This window comes from Aegilops tauschii, chromosome 5 (assembly GCF_002575655.3).
Source record: "Aegilops tauschii subsp. strangulata cultivar AL8/78 chromosome 5, Aet v6.0, whole genome shotgun sequence".
Taxonomy (NCBI): Eukaryota; Viridiplantae; Streptophyta; class Magnoliopsida; order Poales; family Poaceae; genus Aegilops; species Aegilops tauschii.
In genome coordinates, this window is record NC_053039.3 from 126,596,099 (window position 1) to 126,623,170 (window position 27,072).

The window sequence follows — 27,072 nt, forward strand, 5'->3', positions numbered from 1 at the left end:
TTAGTTAGTATGCTTGTAGTATTATTATTTTTATGTCAATATTAAACTTTTGTCTTGAATCTTTTAGATCTGAACATTCATGCCACAATAAAGAAATTACATTGAAAATTATGTTAGGTAGCATTCCACATCAAAAATTCTGTTTTTATCATTTACCTACTCGAGGACGAGCAGGAATTAAGCTTGGGGATGCTTGATACGTCTCCAACGTATCTATAATTTTTGATTGTTCCATGCTATTATATTATATGTTTTGGATGTTTAATGGGCTTTAATATGCTCTTTTATATTATTTTTGGGACTAACCTATTAACCGAAGGCCTAGTGCAAATTGCTATTTTTTGCCTATTTCAGTGTTTCGCAGAAAAGGAATATCAAACGGAATCCAAACGGAATGAAACCTTCGCGAGGATCGTTTTTGGAACAAACGCAATCCAGGAGACTTGGAGTGGACGTAAAGCAAGCAACGAGGAAGCCACGAGGTAGGAGGATGCGCCCCAGGGGGTGGGCGCGCCCCCCACCCTCGTGGGCCCCTCGTAGCTCCACCGACCTACTTCCTTCGCCTATATATACTCTTATACCCTGAAAACATCCAGGGGAGCCACGAAACCACTTTTCCACCGCCACAACCTTCTATACCCGTGAGATCCCATCTTGGGGCCTTTTCCGGCGATCTGCCGGAGGGGGATTCGATCATGGAGGGCTTCTACATCAACACCATAGCCTCTCTGATGATGTGTGAGTAGTTTACCACACCTTCGGGTCCATAGTTATTAGCTAGATGGCTTCTTCTCTCTCTTTGGATCTCAATACAAAGTTCTCCTCGATCTTCTCGGAGATCTATTCGATGTAATTCCTTTTGCGGTATGTTTGTCGAGATCCGATGAATTGTGGGTTTATGATCCAGATTATCTATGAACAATAATTCTTCTCTGAATTCTTTTATGCATGATTTAATATCGTTGCAAGTCTCTTTGAATTATCGATTTAGTTTGGCCTACTAGATTGATCTTTCTTGCAATGGGAGAAGTGCTTAGCTTTGGGTTCAATCTTGCGGTTCTCGATCCCAGTGACAGAAAGGGAAACGACACGTATTGTATTGTTTCCATCGAGGATAAAAAGATGGGGTTTATATCATACTGCTTGAGTTTATCCCTCTACATCATGTCATCTTGCCTAATGCGTTACTCCGTTCTTATGAACTTAATACTCTAGATGCATGCTGGATAGCGGTCGATGTGTGGAGTAATAGTAGTAGATGCAGAATCGTTTTGGTCTACTTGACACGGACGCGATGCCTATGTTCATGATCATGCCTAGATATTCTCATAACTATGCACTTTTCTATCAATTGCTCGACAGTAATTTGTTCACCCACCGTAATATATGCTATCTTAAGAGAAGCCAGTAGTGAAACCTATGGCCCCCGGGTCTACTTTACATCATATTATTTTCCCGTCAACTAGCTATTTCTATCACCGTTGATTTTACAATCTTTATTTTCCAATCTATACAACAAAAATACCAAAAATATTTATCTTATTATCTTTATCAGATCTCACTTTTGCAAGTGGCCATGAAGGGATTGACAACCCCTTTATCGCGTTGGTTGCAAGGTTCTTGATTGTTTGTGCAGGTACTAGGCGACTTGCATGTAGTCTCCTACTGGATTGATACCTTGGTTCTCAAAAACTGAGGGAAATACTTACGCTACTTTGCTGCATCACCCTTTCCTCTTCAAGGAAAAACCAACGCATGCTCAAGAGGTAGCAAGAAGGATTTGTGGCGCCGTTGCCGGGGAGATCTACGCACAAGTCAAGACATACCAAGTACCCATCACAAACTCTTCTCCCTTGCATTACATTATTTTCCTCTCGTTTTCCTCTCCCCCACTTCACCCTTGCCGTTTAATTTGCCCCTTTTTTGTCCGTTTCTTTCCGCTTGCTTCCTTTGTGTCCGTGTGTTAGATCGTTTGTTTCACCCTCATGGCGAGTCCTTTATCTCTTCCTATGTCTCCCGAGTTTGAAGTTCTTCACTTCAAACAAAGACAAGGAGAAAACTTAAAATAAGCTTGGTATGGATGATGGAATCTTATCATAGTTGCACCCTTGAGGTAAATTTTAGAATTTTGCTTCGCAATTTTTATGTTGGGTTAAATATGTCCCATAGACAACTCCTGGATTTCGCTGCCAAAGGAAAATTTATCGAAATTCATCCCAGTGTTGCGTATGAAACTATAGAGGGAATAGTAGGAGCACTCCCCCCAAAAAAGGGATCACATCATACTTAGGAAGAGACACAAGTTTTTGAGAAAATTTGCGAAGTAACGAAAATATTACAAAAATCTCTTGAACCTTTCAAAAGTGTTAGCGGAAACCTCCACCGCATGAACATGTTGATCACCCTTTGCAATAAGTGGTTGGATTCTTTAGATCTAAAGATTTCCGAATATGGAGGGAAACGCAAAGAACCTCCCGGATTCGAACATGACTCCGCTAAAAAGATAAAAACGAAAGATGACAATACCTAGATCTATTCTTGTTTTTATGCCTTAAACGATAGCGCTTGTTGGGAGGCAACCCAATTTTATTTTTGTTCCTTGCTTTTTGTTTCTGCTTAGTAATAAATATTTCATCTAGCTTCTGTTTAGATTTGGTTTTATATTTTAATTAGTGTTTGTGCCAAGTAGAACCAATAGGATCTTCTTGGGTGATAGTTGTTTGATCTTGCTGAAAAAGACAGAAACTTTGCACTCACGAATATAATTGTTAAAATTCACCAGAACGTGATAAATTACCAATTATTTTTGAAGTAGATCAATATACAAATTATCCAGGTTGTCCTAGTTTTTCAGAATGTTTGGAGTTCCATAAGTATTAGAACAAATCAGATTGCTACAGACTGTTCTGTTTTTGACAGATTCTGTTTTTCGTGTGTTGTTTGCTTATTTTGATGAATCTATGGCTAGTATCGGGGGGTATGAACCATAGAGAAGTTGGAATACAGTAGGTTTAACACCAATATAAATAAAGAATGAGTTCATTATAGTACCTTAAAGTTGTGGTTTGTTTTCTTATACTAACGGAGCTCATGAGATTTTCTGTTGAGTTTTGTGTTGTGAAGTTTTCAAGTTTTTGGGTAAAGATTTGATGGATTTCGGAATAAGGAGTGGCAAGAGCCTAAGCTTGGGGATGCCCAAGGCACCCCAAGGTAAAATCCAAGGACAACCAAAAGCCTAAGCTTGGGGATGCCCCGGAAGGCATCCCCTCTTTCGTCTTCATCTATTGGTAATTTTACTTGAGGCTATATTTTTATTCACCACATGATATGTGTTTTGCTTGGAGCTTCTTGTATGATTTGAGTCTTTGCTTTTTAGTTTACCACAATCATCCTTTCTGTACATACCTTTTGGGAGAGACACACATGACTCGGAATTTATTAGAATACTCTATGTGCTTCACTTATATCTTTTGAGCTAGATAATTTTGCTCTAGTGCTTCACTTATACCTTTTTAGAGCACGGTGGTGGTTTTATTTTATAGAAATTATTGATCTCTCATACTTCAGTTATATTATTTTGAGAGTCTTTTAGAACAACATGGTAATTTGCTTTGGCTATAAAATTAGTCCTAACATGATAGGCATCCAAGATGGGTATAATAAAAACTTCCATATAGAGTGCATTGAATACTATGAGAAGTTTGATACTTGATGATTGTTTTGAGATATGAAGATGGTAATATTAGAGTCATGCTAGTTGAGTAATTGTGAATTTGAGAAATACTTGTGTTGGAGTTTGCAAGTCCTGTAGCATGCACGTATGGTAAACGTTGTGTGACAAATTAGAAGCATGAGGTGTTTCTTTGATTGTCCTCCTTATGAGTGGCGGTCGGGGACGAGCGATGGTCTTTTCCTACCAATCTATCCCCCTAGGAGCATGCGCGTAGTGCTTGGTTTTGATGACTTGTAGATTTTTGCAATAAGTATGTGAGTTCTTTATGACTAATGTTGAGTCCATGGATTATACGCACTCTCACCCTTCCATCATTGCTAGCCTCTTCGGTACCGTGCATTACCCTTTCTCACCTTGAGAGTTGGTGCAAACTTCGCCGGTGCATCCAAACCCCGTGATATGATACGCTCTATCACACATAAACCTCCTTATATCTTCCTCAAAACAGCCACCATACCTACCTATTAGGGCATTTCCATGCTATTATATTGTCTGTTTTGGATGTTTAATGGGCTTTAATATGCTCTTTTATATTATTTTTGGGACTAACCTATTAACCGCCCCAGTGCAAATTGCTGTTTTTTTTGCCTATTTCAGTGTTTCGCAGAAAAAGAATATCAAACGGAATCCAAATGGAATGAAACTTTCGTGAGGATCGTTTTTGGAACAAATGCAATCCAGGAGACTTGGAGTGGACGTCAAGGAAGCAACGAGGAAGCCACGAGGCAGGAGGGCGCGCCCTAGGGGGGTGGGCGTGCCCCCACCCTCGTGGGCCCCTCATAGCTCCACCGACCTACTTCCTTCGCCTATATATACTCTTATACCCTGAAAACATCCAGGGGAGCCGCGAAACCACTTTTCCACCGCCGCAACCTTTTGTACCCGTGAGATCCCATCTTGGGGCCTTTTCCGGCGATCTGCCGGAGGGGGATTCGATCATGGAGGGCTTCTACATTAACACCATAGCCTCTCCGATGATGTGTGAGTAGTTTACCATAGACCTTCGGTTCCATAGTTATTAGCTAGATGGCTTCTTCTCTCTCTTTGGATCTCAATACAAAGTTCTCCTCGATCTTCTTGGAGATCTATTCGATGTAATTCTTTTTGCGGTGTGTTTGCCGAGATCCGATGAATTGTGGGTTTATGATCCAGATTATCTATGAACAATATTTGATTCTTCTCTGAATTCTTTTATGCATGATTTAATATCTTTGCAAGTCTCTTCGAATTATCGGTTTAGTTTGGCCTACTTGATCTTTCTTGCAATGGGAGAAGTGCTTAGCTTTGGGTTAAATCTTGCGGTGCTCGATCCTAGTGACAGAAAGGGAAACGACACATATTGTATTGTGTTGTTGCCATCGAGGATAAAAAGATGGGGTTTATATCATATTGCTTGAGTTTATCCCTCTACATCATGTCATCTTGCCTAATGCGTTACTCCGTTCTTATGAACTTAATACTCTAGATGCATGCTGGATAGCGGTCGATGTGTGGAGTAATAGTAGTAGATGCAGAATCGTTTCGATCTACTTGACACGGACGTGATGCCTATGTTCATGATCATTCCTAGATATTCTCATAACTATGCGCTTTTCTATCAATTGCTCGACAGTAATTTGTTCACCCACCGTAATATATGCTATCTTGAGAGAAGCCACTAGTGAAACGGCCCCCGGGTCTACTTTACATCATATTATTTTCCCGTCAACTAGCTATTTCTGTCGTCGTTTATTTTACAATCTTTATTTTGCAATTTATACAACAAAAATACCAAAAATATTTATCTTATTATCTTTATCAAATCTCACTTTTGCAAGTGGCCGTGAAGGTATTGACAACCCCTTTATCGCGTTGGTTGCAAGGTTCTTGATTGTTTGTGCAGGTACTAGGCGACTTGCGTGTAGTCTCCTACTGGATTGATACCTTGGTTCTCAAAAACTGAGGGAAATACTTACACTAATTTGCTACATCACCCTTTCCTCTTCAAGGGAAAACCAACGCATGCTCAAGAGGTAGCAGTCACGTCTACATAGTTCTCGAACCCGTAGGGTCTGCACGCTTAATGTTCGATGACGATTTGTATTATGAGTTATGTGCTTTGGTGACCGAAGTTTGTTTGGAGTCCCGTATGAGATAACGGACATGACGAGGAGTCTCGAAATGGTTGAGAGGTAAAGATTCATATATTGGAAGGTTGTATTCGGACATCGGAATGGTTCCGAGTGATTCGGGTATTTTATCGGAGTACCGAGGGGTTACCGGAACCCCCCAGGGGAAATCAGGGGCCTCATGGGCCATGGGAGAGAAGAGGGGACAACCCACAAGGGGGAGGCGCGCACCCCCTCCCCAAGGGGAGTCCGAATAGGAAGGGGAGGGGTGCGGCCCAAGGTGGTGAACCCCATCCGAGATGGTGTCTAGATTGGATCATCGGAGAGGCGCCAATGGAGGTGGTGAACCCCATCCGAGATGGTGTCTAGATTGGATCTGGTGGTTCTGGACTCTGCGGCGCCTGGATGTATATTTAGTCGATCGTTCTAGGGTTCTGGTATTTTTTGGGCATTTATAGAGCAAAGAGGCGGTCCGGGGGCACCCGAGGTGGGCACAACCCACCAGGGCGCACCTGGGCCTCCTGGCGCGCCCTGTTGGGTTGTACCCCCCTCGGGGCACCCCCCAGGTGCAACCAGGGCCCATTGCCTTCCTTCTGGCCCATAAAAATCATCATGGAGTTTCGTGGCCTTTGGAATTCGTCTGATATTGATTTCCTGCGATGTAAAAACATGGAAAAAACAGCAACTCGCACTTGGCACTATGTCAATAGGTTAGTACCAAAAAATGACTATAAAATGATTATAAAACATCCAAGATTGATAATAAAACAGCATGGAACAATCAAAAATTATAGATACGTTGGAGACGTACCATAGTGCTTAGGCGAAGCCCTGTGAGGATCACATCACCAACACCGTCGCCACGCCGTCGTGCTGACAGAACTCTCCCTCGACCCTCTACTGGATCAAGAGCCCGAGGGACATCACCGAGCCGAACGTGTGCTGAACACAGAGGTGCCGTACGTTCGGTACTTGGATTGGTTGGATCGTGAAGACGTTCGACTACATCAACCGCGTTAACTAAACGCTTTCGCTTTCGGTCTACGAGGGTACGTAGACACACTCTCCTCTCTCGTTGCTATGCATCTCCTAGATAGATCTTGCATGATCGTAGGATTTTTTTTGAATTACTACGTTCCCCAACACCCTGGGCCTTTCGTGGTTATGTGGTGATTCTTGCACCATATGACGGATTCACCAAGCCGTCGTCAATCAAGTTGGACCTGCTGGAAATTTGGGCGCAGATCCACGACTTCCCAGATGGCTATGTATCTCAGATTCCGTCTCTGGCAGCTAAGATTGGGGAGCTGGTCTATGCTGAACCGGCTTTGCACGACCTCGAAGGCAACTTTTACAGGGTCTGGGTGAAGATTGATGTCAACAAACCACCGAGGAACGCTGTCTCTCTTACGGTGGGAGAGAAAAGGATGATTTTTTGTGTCAGATACGAACGTCTCCCCAACTGGTGTGCCGTCTGTGGGAGGCTAGGTCATATGTATAAGGAACATGGTGATGGAGTGCATCCTCCGTCAGCCCTTGTTTTCAAAAACTTGAAGGCAGAGTGGTTCAGAGGAGCAGGACCAGGTCCGGGAGCATCTAGAAACAAAAATAAAGATGCCCCGAATGGTAACAGAAGGCAACAGGACCATACAAGGGAGGACATGGATGAGCAGATGATGGATGCTGGAAACAACAGGAAGCGCCCTCAAGCCTCTGAACCAGCCGCTGCTACGCTGGGTGCACGGACGACCAAATCGTCGGGCTCAAACGAGAGCGCGCTGTTGGCTCTCCCACCGGCGCCTGTCCCGCAAAGCCCTCCACCAAAGCAAGATCCAAAGCGGCCAAAAACATCTGATAATGGACAGAAGAATAGTTAGGACAAGAATTTCACCAAGAAGGGCGGCAAGACAACCGAAGCAACATCGGCGAACTCCCTCGAGGAGTACCGCCGGGCGCAATGAGTATACTAAGTTGGAACTATCGTGGTGCGGGCAAAGCTGCGACGGTTCGAGAGCTTCGCGATTTAGCGAGGAAATTTGCCCATGCCCTCTTGTGTATTGTTGAAACTCAATTGGATAGAGTAAGGGTAGAGAGTTTAGCTGGCACTCTTGGTTTTGATAATGCTTTTGCTGTTAGTAGTCAGGGCCATAGCGGTGGCCTGGGTATTTTCTAGAATAATCTAATAAAGATTGAGATTTTGGGGTGTTCTGTGTATCATATTGATTGCTCTATAGCTGACCCCGGGTCTGCTCCGTGGAGGGCTTCCTGTTTCTATGGCGAAGCACACACCAACTTAAGAAACCAGACATGGGACACAATGAAAGGGATAGCAAATGTGAGCAATCTCCCTTGGGTTTGCATTGGTGATTTCAACGAAGTCCTACGTCCGGAAGAACAGGAAGGGATAGGAGAGAGAAGTAACGCCTAGATCCAAGGCTTTTGGGATGCTGCTGATATTTGCATGTTGATGGACTTGGGATACATAGGCAACTTCTGGACCTTTGAGAAAAAAGTTACGGGGGGCAGCTACACCAGAGTAAGATTGGACCGTTGTAACGCCCCGAGACCGACGCTCCAGACGGCTTCCATGTTTTTCGTTGTTGTCATGTGTTTCGTTTGTTTGTTGCATTCTTTATCGCATCATTCGCATTGCATCGGCACTCGTTGCCGTCTTTGTTTTTAAAAACTTGCTTTCGCTCGTAGTTGCCGCGTTCCCCTTGCTTTCATTGACCGTTCTGAGACCAACCGTGTTTTCGGTTCCCTCTTGTCAAACCATCTAACCTCTCTCCTCAGCCCGTGATCCCCTCCCGCGCGTCCGAAAGTTGTTCCGTACCCGACCCGGTTTGTTGTTACCGTTGGGTCCGGATCATCCCCTAACATCTACAAAACATCTCCGTTTTGTTATTTGGACTCCCTACCTATTTATTCTCGATCGTCCGATTGCGATCGGAGGGACGAGGTAGCCCCTACCCTAATCTCATTGCAGTATAAATAGTGGACAACCCTAAAATCTAGGGACCTGTCCCATCCTCCCAGCCGCGCCGCTACTCTACCAAATCCCCATCGGGATCCATTCCACCCAACCAGATCGCTCCGACCACCTCCCTCGTTCTGCGTCGCCGCCCAACCACAGCAAGCCCTCCTCGATCATCCATCCACTCCACCAGCCACCCACAAGCTCCCTCACGCTCGAGGTTGTCCTCCTCGTCTCCGCGCCTCTGCTTCGCCAGAGACTGGCCTCGCCGCCGCCCAAGCCCGACCTCTCCTTCAGCCATGCCCGTGCCCTCCTCCACGCGCTGCCCCGCCCGACCTCTCCTTCAGCCGAGCTCCTCTCCCTCGCGCCCGAGACCTCGCCAGCATCCCAGGCCCCGAGCTCCGCAGCGCCATCCCCGCCTCCTCTGTCTCGCGCTCGTCCGCGTCGACGCCGGCAGGCTCCGGCCGGATCGGCTCGGGTCCCCGCTGCTCCTCCTCTGCCGCCCTTGTTGCAAGTCGCCCGGATTCGTCGGACCCCTGCTTCGTTCCCCTCCTAGTCGTGCCGCCGACGAGGTCCCCGACAACCCAGCCAGCGCCGTTTTCTTCTCTGCTCGAGGAACTCCAGCAGCCACGCACGACCGCGTCGACCTCCCCTGCCTCATCTGCGTCGTCGTTGCAACTGGCGCATGCGCCTCTCGCCGACCTTCCTCTCCGCCTCCCCAAGCTGCGGCCTCGCCGGAGAGCTCCCCCGCTCCCGTCCCATCGCGCCGTGCCTGCCTCCTCTGCTTCGCGCTCGTTCGCCGCCGCCAACTCCCTGCCGCTGCCTTCTGCTTCCCCTGCAACGAGCAGAGCCACTGCCGCCCCAACCCGGCGCGCCTCCGCCCCTTCTCCGGCCAAGTCCGGCGCCCCATGGCCGGATCCGCCGTCGCCTGCTCGTCGGTAGCCGCCCCCGTGCCCGCGACCCCTGCTTCGCCCGTTCATGCGCCGCTGCCCCTGCATCGAGCCGCGTCAGACGGACCAGCGAGGGCACCCTGCTCCCGCTCGTCTTCGTTGACCCGGTCCAGTCGACCGCCAGGTCCACTCCGAGCGTGGGCTGCGAGCCTCTCCAAGGCCTAGCCCAGCGCTGCTGCCTCCATCCAGCCCAGCTCCAGCGCGCCTCAGCCGCAGCCCAGCCGCTTCACCAACGGGCCGTGGCCCATGGGTGAGCTCCCCACAGCTCCTCTCTGTTGGCCCAACAGTGCAGCCAGTTTCGGCCCGTGTAGGTTTTTTTCAGATCTGCGATTTTAGCAATTATCCCAGAAACGTCTGTTTTACAGAAAACCCCTCATGTTCTTGCATATAATAACTAATTAATCATGCATCAGATTTGAATAAACTATATATGAAACATGCTTGGATTTTTGTCTAGTTTCATAATATGCCACTTTCACCCATGTTAAAATTGTTTAAATTGTTGTTTGATTAAATTTGCTCAAATAACATGCAAAATGATTTAATTCATAACTAAATAACCGTAACTCGGATTCTAATAAATTATATATGTAAATGGGGTAGAAAAATGCCTAGTTTAACATGGTGCACTTCATTTTGCTATTTAACAACATTAAAATTGTGTTAAGGGCAGAACAGTACCAAATTAAAATATGCATATGAGGATTTTTCCGGAATTGTTGTTGATTATTTTCGGCCTCATTTAACTTGCTTAAATAGTTAGTTTTGTTATGCTTCACCTTTTGCCATGTTTAACAACATTTAATATTGTTGGGTGCATAAACGAGAGAGAACTAAATAATTAAATGTGGCGTTTCGTCAATATGCAACTCGTTGCATATTGAGCTCCACTTAATTTGTAGTGTTGTTTGTTGCATATTGCCAGGCCATGCCTCATTAAACCGGACATGCATCATACTTGATTGTGCTTCATGCCATGTTTCTGTGGTGGTTGGTTTACTATGTTGTTTGTTTCTTTCCGGGTTGCTTCTCTCGTTAGCTTCGGTTTCGTTCCGAAGTTGTGAGGATTCGTTCGACTACATCCGTTTGTCTTCTTCATGGACTTGTTCTTCTTCCTCGCGGGATCTCAGGCAAGATGACCACCCCTCGAAATCACTTCTATCTTTGCTCTGCTAGTTGCTCGTTCTATTGCCATGTTGCGCTACCTACCACTTGCTATATCATGCCTCACATACTGCCATGTCAGCCTCTAACCTTTTCACCCGTCCTAGCAAACCGTTGTTTGGCTATGTTACCGCTTTTGCTCAGCCCCTCTTATAGCGTTGCTAGTTGCAGATGAAGATTGCTCCATGTTGGATTATATTTATGTTGGGATATCACAATATCTCTTATTTAATTAATGCATCTATATACTTGGTAAAGGGTGGAAGGCTCGGCCTTATGCCTGGTGTTTTGTTCCACTCTTGCCGCCCCTAGCTTCCGTCATACCGGTGTTATGTTCCTTGATTTTGCGTTCCTTACGTGGTTGGGTGATTTATGGGACCCCCTTGACAGTTCGCTTTGAATAAAACTCCTCCAGCAAGGCCCAACCTTGGTTTTACCATTTGCTACCACCTATCCCCTTTTCCCTTGGGTTCTATAGACTCAAGGGTCATCTTATTTTTAACCCCCCGGGCCAGTGCTCCTTCGAGTGTTGGTCCGAAATGAGTAGACTGCGGGGCCACCTCGGGGAAACTTGAGGTCTGGTTTTACTCGTAGGATGTCTCATCCGGTGTTGCCCTGAGAACGAGATATGTGCAGCTCCTATCGGGATTTGTCGGCACATCGGGCGGCTTTGCTGGTCTTGTTTTACCATTGTCGAAATGTCTTGTAAATCGGGATTCCGAGACTGATCGGGTCTTCCCGGGAGAAGGTTTATCCTTCGTTGATCGTGAGAGCTTATAATGGGCTAAGTTGGGACACCCCTGCAGGGTATAAACTTTCGAGAGCCGTGCCCGCGGTTATGTGGCAGATGGGAATTTGTTAATATCCGGTTGTAGAGAACTTGACACTTGACCCTAATTAAAACGCATCAACCGCGTGTGTAGTCGTGATGGTCTCTTCTCGGCGGAGTCCGAGAAGTGAACACGGTTTCTGGGTTATGTTTGACCTAAGTAGGAGTTCAGGATCACTTCTTGATCATTGCTAGTTCACGTTCGTTCCTTTGCTTCTCTTCTCGCTCTTGTTTGCGTAAGTTAGCCACCATACTTGCTTAGTCGCTGCTGCAACCTCACCACTTTACCCCTTTCCTACCCTTAAGCTTAAATAGTCTTGATCTCGCGGGTGTGAGATTGCTGAGTCCTCGTGACTCACAGATACTTCCAAAACAGTTGCAGGTGCCGATGAGACCAGTGCAGGTGACGCAACTGAGCTCAAGTGGGAGCTCGATGAAGATCTTGTCCGTTGTGTTGTTTTCGGTTCCTGTTGATCAGTAGTGGAGCCCAGTTGGGACGATCAGGGATCTAGCAGTTGGGTTGTCTTCTTTTATTTTGGTTCCGTAGTCGGACCTATGTGTGTATCTCTGAATGATGTATGTTTTTATCCATGTATTGTGTGAAGTGGCGATTGTAAGCCAACTCTCTATCCCATTCTTGTTCATTACATGGGATTGTGTGAAGATGACCCTTCTTGCGACTAAACCACAATGCGGTTATGCCTCTAAGTCGTGCCTCGACACGTGGGAGATATAGCCGCATCGTGGGTGTTACAACCGTGCTCTTGCATCTGCAGAGTGGAGCAGCCTGTTTCCGGAGGCGCACCTCAAGCATCTGACAACAGCCACTTCGGACCATTGTCTGATCCTTTTGTCACTCCATGACGAACAAGTCCGCCCTCCAGCGAAGCCACCTTTCCATTATGAGGTCATGTGGGAGTCCCATGAAACTTGGCGGGACACGATCACATAGAATTGGGGTCAGGAACAACCGGCAGTGACGATGGAAGGCCTCCGGGACAAATTGCATGCAATCTCAGGTAACTTGGGTAGATGGAATAAGGAGACTTTTGGGCTGGTCCAGAAAGAGATTAAAGCACTCACAGCGGAGCTCGAGCGCCTTCGGAGTGAACCAACCAGGGTTGGCCCGACACTTGCAGAGCTTAAGGTCAACGAGAAATTAGTGGAATGGTACCATCGGGAGGAATTAATGTGGAGGCAGCGCTCGAGGATAGAGTGGTTATCAGCGGGTGATAGGAACACAAGATTTTTCCATCTGAGAGAGAGCATGAGGAGGAAGAAGAATATGATTAAGGCCTTGGCCAATTCCCCGGGAGCCATTATTGATGATCCGGCAGAACTGAGAGTCATGGTGGCAGATTTTTACAAGAATCTATACACTTCAGAAGGAGTCAGCGACATGGACCGGGTCCTCCAGCATGTTCCGGACAAGGTAACCCAACAAATGAATGATTCACTTCTAGCACCATATACTAAGGAGGAAGTGAAGGCTGCACTTTTTTCAGATGTTTCCTACAAAGTCCCCGGGCCCTGATGGGTTCCCTGCACATTTTTATCAGCGGCACTGGGACTTGTGCAGAGACGAGGTCACCAATGTTGTTCTCATAATTGTCCGAGGAGAGGAAAGTGCAGAAAGTGTGAATGACACGGTCCTTGTTGTAATCCCAAAGGTGATGAATCCGACCCTCTTAACCCAGTTCCGCCCCATTAGCTTATGTAATGTTATATACAAAATTTCATCGAAGGTGATTGCAAACAGGTTGAAGAGCATTCTCCCGGACATAATATCAGAGGAGCAATCAGCTTTTGTCCCTGGTAGACTGATAACAGATAATATCATATGTGCTTACGAGTGTCTACATTTTATGAAGAGGAGCAGGGCAAAATCAAACAGCTTTTGTGCGCTGAAGCTGGATACGATGAAGGCATACGACAGGCTTGAGTGGTCTTATCTTCAGGCTATCATGATCAAACTTGGTTTCAGCCAACATTGGGTAAATATTGTTATGAGTATGATCAGCTTTGTTTCTTTCTCGGTACAGTTCAATGGTGAGAAGTTAGAGAAGTTCAAACCATCATGGGGTATTTGACAGGGAGATCCGATCTCCCCCTACCTCTTCTTGATTGCAGCAGAGGGCCTTTCGTGCCTCTTAAAAAACAGTTCTCAGTCGTCTGCACTCGATGGGATCAAGGTGGCGCCCATAGCTCCGGCAGTGAACCACTCCTGTTCGCGGATGATAGCCTGTTGCTTTTCAAGTCAAGTGTGGAGGGGGCAGTACAAGTATCAAACCTGTTGGACACTTATTGCAATGCTTCAAGACAACGAGTAAATCATGATAAATCTTCTATATTTTTCAGCAAGGGCTGCCCACAGGCATTGAGACACAATATGAAAAACATTATCAATGTCCAAAATGAGACTCTGAATGAGAGGTACCTAGGGATGCCAACAGATGTGGGACAATCAAAGATGGGCACCTTCAGATATCTCAGAGACAGGGTGTGGGAAAAGGTGAAAGGATGGATGGAGAAACTCTTATCGGCAGCTGGCAAGGAAGTCTTGATTAAGGCAGTGGCCCAGGCTTTGCTGGTATTCTCGATGGCTTGCTTCAGGTTGCCAAGGGGGCTGTGCGAAAATATTATGTCCATCATCCGACAGTTTTGGTGGGGCAGCAAGGCGGGCAAGAGGAAACCAAGTTGGGTGGCTTGGGATGTCATGACCAGGCCAAAACATTTGGGTGGACTGGGTTTTCGTGATATGGAGATATTTAATCTGGCTTTGCTTGGACAGGCCTAGAGGGTATTGAATGACCCTAGTTTCCTGAGTGCAAGAATTTTGAAAGCGGCTTACTTCCCGGGTACAACACTGCCTGAAGCCGAGCTTGGAGGGAGACCATCACAAATATGGCGTGCATTGTTGGATGGGAGAGACATGCTGAGACTAGGAATCATTAGGAGAATTGGGAATGGGAGAACAACAGAGATCTGGCACCGCAACTGGCTGCCAAGTGATACGTCTCCGTCGTATCTACTTTTCCAAACACTTTTGCCCTTGTTTTGGACTCTAACTTGCATGATTTGAATGGAACTAACCCGGACTGACGCTGTTTTCAGCAGAATTGCCATGGTGTTATTTATGTGCAGAAACAAAAGTTCTCGGAATGACCTGAAACTTCACGGAGATTATTTTTGGAAATAATAAAAATACTGGCGAAAGAATCAAGGCTAGGGGGCCCACACCCTTTCCACGAGGGTGGGGGCGCGCCTGCCCCCCTGGGGGGGCCCCCTACCTCGTAGGCCCCCTGGAGCTCCACCGACCTCAACTCCAACTCCATATATTCGTGTTCGGGGAGAAAAAGTCAGAGAGAAAGATTCATCGCGTTTTACGATACGGAGCCGCCGCCAAGCCCTAAACTCTCTCGGGAGGGCTGATCTGGAGTCCGTTCGAGGCTCCGGAGAGGGGAATCCGTCGCCATCGTCATCATCAACCATCCTCCATCACCAATTTCATGATGCTCACCGCCGTGCGTGAGTAATTCCATCGTAGGCTTGCTGGACGGTGATGGGTTGGATGAGATTTATCATGTAATCGAGTTAGTTTGTTAGGGTTTGATCCCTAGTATCCACTATGTTCTGAGATTGATGTTGCTATGACTTTGCTATGCTTAATGCTTGTCACTAGGGCCCGAGTGCCATGATTTCAGATCTGAACCTATTATGTTTTCATGAATATATGTGAGTTCTTGATCCTATCTTGCAAGTCTATAGTCACCTATTATGTGTTATGATCCGGCAACCCCGAAATGACAATAATCGGGACCACTCCCGGTGATGACCATAGTTTGAGGAGTTCATGTATTCATTATGTGTTAATGCTTTGGTCCGGTACTCTATTAAAAGGAGGCCTTAATATCCCTTAGGACCCCGCTGCCACGGGAGGGTAGGACAAAAGATGTCATGCAAGTTCTTTTTCATAAGCACGTATGACTATATTCGAAATACATACCTACATTACATTGATGAATTGGAGCTAGTTCTGTGTCACCCTATGTTATGACTGTTACATGATGAACCGCATTCGACATATTTCTCCATCACCGATCCAATGCCTACGAGCTTTTCACATATTGTTCTTCGCTTATTTACTTTTCCATTGCTACTGTTACAATCACTACAAAACCCAAAATATTACTTTTGCTACCGCTACCGTTACTTCCATACTACTTTGCTACTAAATACTTTGCTGCAGATACTAAGTTATCCAGGTGTGGTTGAATTGACAACTCAACTGCTAATACTTGAGAATATTCTTTGGCTCCCCTTGTGTCGAATCAATAAATTTGGGTTGAATACTCTACCCTCAAAAACTGTTGGGATCCCCTATACTTGTGGGTTATCAAGACTATTTTCTAGCGCCGTTGCCGGGGAGCATAGCTCTATTCTTCGAGTCACTTGGGATTTATATCTGCTGGTCACTATGAAGAACTTGAAAGACGAGAAAACTAAAATTTATCCCTCAACTACGAGGGGAGGTAAGGAACTGCCATCTAGCTCTACACTTGATTCACCTTCTGTTTTGAGTAAGCTTGCGACACCTAAACCTGCTTCTGCTATTAATTCTGATATGTCGCATGTTATTGATGATGCCACTTCTGCTATGCATGATACTTATGATGAAACTACTTCTATGCTTGATACTACTGTACCACTTGGTGAATTTCTTGATGAACAACTTGCTAGGGCTAGAGAGAATGAAATTATTGAAACTGATAATATTGATGAAAGTGATGATGAAGATTCTCCCCCTAAATATGAATTGCCTGTTGTGCCTGAGGGCTATGTTATGGATGAAGAAACTGCTAGAGACTTTCTTGCTTGCAATGATAGAAGTGATCTTAAGAAATTATTAGCTAAGCTGAAACAAAAAACTCTGAATGCTAGAATGAAATATGATCCTGCTTATGCTACTTCACCTATCTTTGTTACTGATAAGGATTATGAATTCTCTGTTGATCCTGATATAATTACTTTGGTTGAATCTGATCCTTTTTATGGCTATGAATCTGAAACTGTTGTAGCTCATCTTACTAAATTAAATGATATAGCCACCCTGTTCACTAATGATGAGAAAACTCGCTACTATTATATCCTTAAAATATTTCCGTTCTCATTAAAGGGTGATGCTAAGATATGGTTTAATTCTCTTGATCCTGGTTGTCTGCGTAGTCCCCAGGATATGATTTATTACTTCTCTGCTAAATATTTCCCTGCTCATAAGAAACAAGCTGCTTTAAGGGATATATATAATTTTGTGCAAATTGAAGAAGAGAGTCTCCCACAAGCTTGGGGGAGGCTTCTCCAATTACTTAATGCTTTGCCTGATCATCCTCTCAAGAAAAATGAAATACTTGATATCTTTTATAATGGACTAACCGATACTTCCAGAGACCACCTGGATAGTTGTGTTGGTTCTGTTTTCAGGGAAAGAACACCAAATGAAGCTGAAATTCTATTGAATAATATGTTGACTAATGAAAATAATTGGACACTTCCTGAGCCAATTCCTGAACCAACTCCTAAGCCAACTCCGAAGAAAAGAGGTGTTATATTTCTCAGTCCTGAAGATATGCAAGAGGCAAAGAAATCTATGAAAGAAAAAGGTATAAAAGCTGAAGATGTGAAGAATTTACCTCCTATTGAAGAAATACATGGTCTTAATTTACCGCCTGTTGAAGATATACATGGTCTTAATTCATCACCAAATGAAGAAGTACACGGTCTTGATAAATCGACACAGGTAGTAAAGGTAAATTCTCTCTATAAATTTGATGAAGGTGATATTCCTCTTTATAAGTCCGCTAGCCAATGCCTAGATGAGTTTGATAATTTTATTGTCAAACAAGAAAACTTCAATGCTTATGTTGGTAGACAATTGAAACACAATGCTTATATGATTGAACACTTGGGTGATTATATGTCTAAAGTTAAAGGTGAACTTAAACTCATTAGTAAACATGCTTCTATGGTTACCACTCAAGTAGAACAAGTACTTAAAGCTCAAAATGATTTGCTCAATGAATTGAATAATAAGAAGAATGATAATGCTGTTAGAGTTATGACTAGAGGGGGTAGAATGACTCAGGAACCTTTGTATCCTGAGGGTCATCCTAAGAGAATTGAGCAGGATTCTCAGAGAAATAATTTAGATGCACCTAGTCCTTCTAAAAAGAAGAAAACGAAAAATGATAGGACTTTGCATGCTTCTAGTGAACTTGTTATTGACACACCTGAGAATTCCAATGATATTTCTATCTCTGATGCTGAAACACAGTCTGGTAATGAACATGGACCTAGTGATAATGTTAATGATGATGTTCATGTTGATGCTCAACCTAGTAATGATAATGATATAGAAATTGAACCTGTTGTTGATCTTGATAACCCACAATCAAAGAATCAACGTTATGATAAGAGAGACTTTGTTGCTAGGAAACACGGTAAGGAAAGAGAACCTTGGGTTCAAAAACCCATGCCTTTTCCTCCCAAACCATCCAAGAAAAAGGATGATGAGGATTTTGAGCGCTTTGCTCAAATGATTAGACCTATCTTCTTGCGTATGCGTTTGACTGATATGCTCAAAATGAATACTTATGCTAAGTACATGAAAGATATTGTTACAAATAAAAGAAAGATACCGGAAGCTAAAATTTCCACCATGTTTGCTAATTATACCTTTAAGGGCGGAATAACAAAGAAGTTAGGAGATCCAGGAGTACCCACTATACCATGCTCCATTAAAAGAAACTATGTTAGAACTGCTTTATGTGATCTTGGAGCCGGTGTTAGTGTTATGCCTCTCTCTTTATATCGTAGACTTGATTTGAATAAGTTGACACCTACTGAAATATCTTTGCAAATGGCTGATAAATCAACTGCTATACCTGTTGGTATTTGTGAGGATGTGCCTGTTGTGGTTGCAAACGTTACTATTTTAACGGACTTTGTTATTCTTGATATTCCCGAGGACGATAGTATGTCTATTATTCTTGGAAGACCCTTTTTTAATACTGCAGGGGCTGTTATTTATTGCAACAAAGGCAATGTCACTTTTCATGTTAATGGTAATGAGCATATGGTACACTTTCCGAGGAAACAACCTCAAGTTCATAGTATAAACTCTATTGGAAAAAATCCACCGATTATTTTTGGAGGTTTTGAATTTCCGCTTCCCACTGTCAAGAAGAAATATGATATTCTTATTATTGGGGACGTGCATATCCCCGTTGAGGTAACATAGTGTTATTCGAAATTTCTCCGGTTCCATGTTAGTCGGAATGAGTTTGTTAACAAGACTTGATCAACCTTGTTAGTGGATTCCTTTTGATGAGCATGAGATGGATGAAGTTAGAAGGCACAACCTTCTGTACCCTCCTTCTACTTTCTGTTATTTAGTTGAAATAAAGTAAAAATAGTATTTCTGTCTGTTTTCTGAATTATCCATGCAATAAAAAAATACCCCAAAAATAAAAGTTCTCCAAATGCCCTGCCAATTTAATATGATTTTTTCTGGAATATTTGAGAATATCTGGCACTGAGAACACAGCAGGGGGAGCTGGCCACGAGGGTCCAGGGCGCGCCCACCCCCTAGGCGTGCCCCCTGCCTTGTGGGCCCATGGTGGCTCCCCTCCACTTATTCCTGCACCCACACACTCCTTCTTCCTCCCAAAAAAATCACCAACCAGCTCAAGCACGAGTTCTAGCTCATTTTGCTGCGATTTTCGATCTCCTTGCTCAAAGCACCTCTCACAAAACTGCTTTGGGGGATTGTTCCTTGGTATGTGGCTCCTCCATTGGTCCATTTTTTGTTCTAGTGCTTTATTCATTGCAAATTTGTTCTGCCTAGGTGACCATGTTCTTGAGCTTGCATGTCAAATTTATATGGTTCCAAGTAGTTCTAATGCATGATATAGGCTCTAGGCACTTGTGGGAGTAGTTGCTATCAATTTTGTTGAGTTTGGTTCACTTTTATTTGAAGTTACTAAAAAATTCAGAAATTTTTAGAAAATGATGAAGAGATTTTTGAGGGGTTCGTCGAGCCAAAGCTCGAAGGAAAAGCAAAGTGAAGAAGAAGAGAGGCCCAAATATAATCTGCCTCGTACCGCGGAGGTTTGGCCGTGTGAATGGCCTTGCGATGATTTCTTGATAGCAGCCAGGATTTATGATGATTTTTATGAGTTGACTGAGAATGCAGGCCTCACCGACTTCCTCCGCAACCAACGCGAACAGTATCTCTTACTCACCAATACCTTTGTGCAAAATTTTCATTTCCATTCTAGGAGGTCACCACCTACGATGGATTTTTATTTATATGATGAGTATAAGGACATGACCCTTCGTGAATTCTGTGAGGTTTGCAAGTTACCTTTTCCGGGTTTCATAGAAGAACCACATCGTAGCGATGTGGAGGGGTTTATTGATACAATTGTTGTAGGGGTAACGAGGAAGGTTTCCGATGCACGAATCACTAGCATACATTTTCTTGTTCTACGTTACTTTGCTATATTTGCTAGTAGGTGCTTAATTGGTCACGGAAACTGTGGAAACCTGAGTGTCCCTGATATTATTATTTTGTGCCATGCCTTGTTTCGTGATGATACATTTAGTATGGGCGCTATTGTTGCAAAGCGGTTAAATCTTAACCGTACTAAGGGCCCCATCTTGGGAGGCATCTTCGCCTCGCGCCTCGCTGCATACTATAACATACCTATTAGGCACTATGAGAAAGAAGAAAAACTATTGCCTTCTGTTTATCTAGATTATAAGAGTATGGTAGCACATGATTTTATTGTTATGAATAGGGAAAGGGCGCTTAAATACAAACTGTTATTTGATAAGAATCATCCTGAGACTATCACCTTGCCTGCTCCTTCCTTGTTTGATTTATCTGCAGGCCAGTATCTCGTTCCGCTGATGGCCATCCACGCCTACCGGAACCCTACAGAGCTAGAGCCGGAACCACAATTTGATCCTCCGCGACAGTCTAATTACCAGTGGGATCCGGAGGCGATTGCCAACCAGTGGCAATCCGAGGCTTCTTCTCAGTACGACCCCAACTACAACTATGGATATCCGCCAGGCCAGCCGTGGCAATAGACCAACTTAGGCCAAAATCCTAAGCTTGGGGGAGTACGTATTTCTCACCGACATTACATTTATGTTTACACACTCATATCTCTATGTCGGTGCTCATATTTTTTCATTGTAATATCCATGCTGGTTTATTTTCCCTTTTTATGCTTTCTTCTTGTGTGTTTGAAAAACCTTAAGAAAACCAAAAAATTAGTTGTAGCTTTTAGGTAGTTTACTTTTCTTGTTGTAGCAATAATTAAAAGAAAACCCAAAAAGATTTCCCGTTCTTCTTTTGCTTGTTGGGAGCTTTCCCGTGTAAATAGTTTTATTTCTTTTCTTTCCTTTGTGGGTCGAGAGGAGAAGACCATGATGAAAATGTTGAAGTGGCTCTTATATGCATTATTGTTGATTTAACCAAGAGCCCATATTGCCTTGTCTTCTCCTGTTTATTGAATGCTCGCAGATTCCAGCTTAGTCCAATGCACATGCACTATTCGTGCAAGTGAAAGGCAATTATGATGATATATGATGGACTGATTGAGATGAGAGAAGCTGGTATGAACTCGACCTCTCTTATTTTTGTAAATATGATTAGTTCATCGTTCTCGATTCAGCCTATTATGAATAAACATGTTTGCAATGACAATTAGAGATTATAGTTGCTTATGCCATGCTTCATTAGCTAGGAGTTTATAATGGTTTACCTTGCGTGCCGACATGCTATTAAAATGGTTGTGATGTGGTATAATAGGGTGGTATCCTCCTTTGAATGATTCAAGTGACTCGACTTGACACATGTTCACACATGTAGTTGAAACAAATCAACATAGCCTTCACGATATTTATGTTCATGGTGGATTATATCCTACTCATGCTTGCACTCAATGTTTATTAATTTTAATGCATGTTCATGACTATTGTCACTCTCTAGTTGGTCGCTTCCCAGTCTTTTGCTAGCCTTCACTTGTACTAAGAGGGAATACTGCTTGTGCATCCAATCCCTTAAACCCCAAAGTTATTCCATATGAGTCCACTATACCTTCCTATATGCGGTATCCACCTGTCGTTCCAAGTAAATTTGTATGTGCCAAACTCTAAACTTTCAAATGAAATTCTGTTTTGTATGCTCGAATAGCTCATGTATCAACTAGGGCTAGCTGTCTGTATCTTCCATGCTAGGCGGGTTATTCTCAAGAGGAGTGGACTCCGCTCCTCACTCACGAGAAAATGGCTGGTCACCGGGATGCCCAGTCCCATGATTTATGCAAATCAAATAAAAATAATTGCCAAGAAAATGTTGGGGAACGTAGTAATTTCAAAAAAATTCCTACGCACACGCAAGATCATGGTGATGCATAGCAACGAGAGGGGAGAGTGTTGTCCACGTACCCTCGTAGACCGACAGCGGAAGCGTTATCACAACGCGGTTGATGTAGTCATACGTCTTCAAGATCCGACCGATCAAGTACCGAACGTACGGCACCTCTGAGTTCTACACACGTTCAGCTCGATGATGTCCCTCGAACTCCGATCCAGCCGAGCGTTGAGGGAGAGTTTCGTCAGCACGACGACGTGGTGACGATGATGATGTTCCACCGACGCAGGGCTTCGCCTAAGCTCCGCAACGGTATTATCGAGGTGTAATATGGTGGAGGGGGGTACCGCACACGGCTAAGAGATCTCAAGGATCAATTGTTGTGTCTATGGGGTGCCCCCCTGCCCCCGTATATAAAGGAGCAAGGGGAAGAGGGCCGGCCAAGGGAAGGTGGCGCGCCCAAGGGGGGAGTCCTACTCCCATCGGGAGTAGGACTCCTCCTTTCCTTGTGGGAGTAAGAGAAGGGAAGGGGGAAGGAGAAAGAAGGAAGGGTGCGCCCCCCTTCCCTAGTCCAATTCGGACCAGACCATGGGGAGGGGTGCGGCCACCTTTTGAGGCCTTTCTCTCCTTTCCCGTATGGCCCATTAAGGCCCAATACAAATTCCCGTAATTCTCCGATACTCCGAAAAATACCTGAATCACTCGGAACCTTTCCGAAGTCTGAATATAGTCGTTCAATATATCGATCTTTACGTCTCGACCATTTCGAGACTCCTCGTCATGTCCCCGATCTCATCCGGGACTCCGAACTCCTTCGGTAAATCAACATACATAAACTCATAATAAAACTGTCATCGTAACGTTAAGCGTGCGGACCCTACGGGTTCGAGAACTATGTAGACATGACCGAGACACGTCTCCGGTCAATAACCAATAGCGGGACCTGGATGCCCATATTGGCTCCCACATATTCTACGAAGATCTTTATCGGTCAGACCGCATAACAACATACGTTGTTCCCTTTGTCATCGGTATGTTACTTGCCCGAGATTCGATCGTCGGTATCTCGATACCTAGTTCAATCTCGTTACCGGCAAGTCTCTTTACTCGTTCCGTAACACATCATCCTGCAACTAACTCATTAGTCACAATGCTTGCAAGGCTTATAGTGATGTGCATTACCGAGTGGGCCCAGAGATACCTCTCCGACAATTGGAGTGACAAATCCTAATCTCGAAATACGCCAACCCAACAAGTACCTTTAGAGACACCTGTAGAGCACCTTTATAATCACCCATTTACGTTGTGACGTTTGGTAGCACACAAAGTGTTCCTCCGGTAAACGGGAGTTGCATAATCTCATAGTCATAGGAACATGTATAAGTCATGAAGAAAGCAATAGCAACATACTAAACGATCGAGTGCTAAGCTAACAGAATGGGTCAAGTCAATCACGTCATTCTCCTAATGAGGTGATCTCGTTAATCAAATGACAACTTATGTCTATGGCTAGGAAACATAACCATCTTTGATTAACGAGCTAGTCAAGTAGAGGCATACTAGTGACACTCTGTTTGTTTATATATTCACACATGTATTATGTTTCCGGTTAATACAATTCTAGCATGAATAATAAACATTTATCATGATACAAGGAAATAAATAATACTTTATTATTGCCTCTAGGGCATATTTCCTTCAGTCTCCCACTTGCACTAGAGTCAATAATCTAGTTCACATCGCCATGTGATTTAACATCAATAATTCACATCACCATGTGATTAACACCCATAGTTCACATCTCTATGTGACCAACACTGAAAGGGTTTACTAGAGTCAATAATCTAGTTCACATCGCTATGTGATTAACACCCAAAGAGTACTAAGGTGTGATAATGTTTTGATTGTGAGATAATTTTAGTCAACGGGTCTGTCACATTCAGATCCGTAAGTATTTTGCAAATTTCTATGTCTACAATGCTCTGCACGGAGCTACTCTAGCTAATTGCTCCCACTTTCAATATGTATCTAGACCGAGACTTAGAGTCATCTAGATTTAGTGTCAAAACTTGCATCGACGTAATCCTTTACGGCGAACCTTTTGTCACTTCCATAATCGAGAAACATATCCTTATTCCACTAAGGATAATTTTGACCGTTGTCCAGTGATCTACTCCTAGATCACTATTGTACTCCCTTGCCAAAATTAGTGTAGGGTATACAATAGATCTGGTACACAGCATGGCATACTTTATAGAACCTATGGCCAAGGCATAGGGAATGACTTTCATTCTCTTTCTATCTTCTGCCATGGTCGGGCTTTGAGTCTTACTCAATTTCACACCTTGTAACACAGGCAAGAACTCTTTCTTTGACTGTTCTATTTTGAACTACTTCAAAATCTTGTTAAGGTATGTACTCATTGAAAAAACTTATCAAGCGTCTTGATCTATCTCTATAGATCTTGATGCTCAATATGTAAGCAGCTTCACCGAGGTCTATCTTTGAAAAACTTCTTTCAAACACTCCTTTATGCTTTGTAGAATAATTCTACATTATTTCCGATCAACAATATGTCATTCACATATACTTATCAGAAATGCTGTAGTGCTCCCACTCACTTTCTTGTAAATACAGGCTTTATCGCAAGTCTGTATAAAACTATATCCTTTGATCAACTTATCAAAGTGTATATTCCAGCTCCGAGATGCTTGCACCAGTCCATCGATGGATCACTGGAGCTTGCATATTTTGTTAGCACCTTTAGGATTGACAAAACCTCCTGGTTGCATCATATACAACTCTTCTTTAACAAATCCATTAAGGAATGCAGTTTTGTTTATCCATTTGCCATATTTCATAAAATGCGGCAATTGCTAACATGATTCAGACAGACTTAAGCATAGATACGAGTGAGAAAATCTCATCGTCGTCAACATCTTGAACTTGTCGAAAACCTTTTTGCGACAATTCTAGCTTTGTAGATAGTGATACTACTATCAGCGTTCGTCTTCCTCTTGACGATCCATTTATTCTCAATTGCTTGCCGATCATCGGGCAAGTCAACCAAAGTCCACACTTTGTTCTCATACATGGATCTCATCTCAGATTTCATGGCCTCAAGCCATTTTGCGGAATCTGGGCTCACCATCACTTCTTCATAGTTCGTAGGTTTGTCATGGTCTAGTAACATAACCTCCAGAACAGGATTACCGCACCACTCTGGTGCGGATCTTACTCTGGTTGACCTACAAGGTTTAGTAACAACTTGATCTGAAGTTTCATGATCATCATCATTAACTTCCTCACTCATTGGTATAGACGTCACAGGAACCGTTTCTTGTGATGAACTACTTTCCAATAAGGGAGCAGGTACAGTTACCTCATCAAGTTCTACTTTCCTCCCACTCACTTCTTTCGAGAGAAACACCTTCTCTAGAAAGGATCCATACTAAGCAACGAATGTCTTGCCTTCGGATCTGTGATAGAAGGTGTACCCAACTGTCTCCTTTGGGTATCCTATGAAGACACATTTCTCCGATTTGGGTTTGAGCTTATCAGGATGAAACTTTTTCACATAAGCATCGCAACCCCAAACTTTAAGAAACGACAACTTTGGTTTCTTGCCAAACCACAGTTCATAAGGCGTCATCTCAACGGATTTTGATGGTGCCCTATTTAATGTGAATGTAGCTGTCTCTAATGCATAACCCCAAAACTATAGTGGTAAATCGGTAAGAAACATCATAGATTGCACTATATCCAATAAAGTACGGTTATGACGTTCGGACACACCATTACACTGTGGTGTTCCAGGTGGCGTGAGTAGTGAAACTATTTCACATTGTTTTTACTGAAGGCCAAAACTCGTAACTCAAATATTTGTCTCCGCGATCAGATCGTAGAAACTTTATTTTCTTGTCACGATGATTTTCCACTTCACTCTGAAATTCTTTGAACTTTTCAAATGTTTCAGACTTATGTTTCATCAAGAAGATATACCTATATCTGCTCAAATCATCTGTGAAGGTTAGAAAATAACGATATCCGCCACGAGCCTCAACATTCATCGGACCACATACATCTGTATGTATGATTTCCAACAAATCTGTTGCTCTCTCCATAGTTCCGGAGAACGGTGTTTTAGTCATCTTGCCCATGAGGCACGGTTCGCAAGTACCAAGTGATTCATAATCAAGTGGTTCCAAAAGTCCATCAGTATGGAGTTTTTTCATGCGCTTTACACCGATATGACCTAAACGGCAGTGCCACAAATAAGTTGCACTATCATTATCAACTCTGCATCTTTTGGCTTCAATATTATGAATATGTGTATCACTACGATCGAGATCCAACAAACCATTTTCGTTGGTGTGTATGACCATAGAAGGTTTTATTCATGTAAACAGAACAACAATTGTTCTCTAACTTAAATGAATAACCGTATTGCAATAAACATGATCAAATCATATTCATGCTCAACGCAAACACCAAATAACACTTATTTAGTTTCAACACTAATCCCGAAAGTACAGGGAGTGTGCGATGATGATCATATCAATCTTGGAACTACTTCCAACACACATCGTCACCTTGCCTTTTACTAGTCTCTGTTTATTCTGCAACTCCCGTTTTCGAGTTACTACTCTTTAGCAACTGAACCAGTATCAATTACCGAGGGGTTGCTATAAATGCTAGTAAAGTACACATCAATAATCTGTATATCAAATATACCTTTGTTCACTTTTACTAGTCTCTGTTTATTCCGCAACTCCCATTTCGAGTTACTACTATTAGCAACTGAACCAGTATCAATTACCGAGGGGTTGCTATAAACACTAGTAAAGTACACATCAATAATCTGTATATC

General features: G+C 43.6%; 2 protein-coding genes across 2 annotated transcripts; both read left to right on the plus strand.

Moving 5' to 3' along the window:
* The first annotated feature begins 7,502 nt into the window (after positions 1-7,502).
* LOC120964609 (uncharacterized) lies at positions 7,503-12,513 on the plus strand. Its single transcript, XM_073498887.1, has 3 exons — positions 7,503-7,643; positions 8,837-10,072; positions 10,805-12,513. The coding sequence occupies exons 1-2, from the start codon at positions 7,503-7,505 to the stop codon at positions 9,755-9,757; spliced, it is 1,062 nt and encodes a 353-aa protein (XP_073354988.1). The 3' UTR covers positions 9,758-10,072; positions 10,805-12,513.
* Positions 12,514-12,740: 227 nt separating this feature from the next.
* Positions 12,741-14,555, plus strand: LOC141022619 (uncharacterized). Its single transcript, XM_073498888.1, has 5 exons — positions 12,741-13,190; positions 13,279-13,428; positions 13,504-13,752; positions 13,801-13,814; positions 14,117-14,555. The coding sequence occupies exons 1-5, from the start codon at positions 12,741-12,743 to the stop codon at positions 14,553-14,555; spliced, it is 1,302 nt and encodes a 433-aa protein (XP_073354989.1).
* Positions 14,556-27,072: the final 12,517 nt, after the last annotated feature.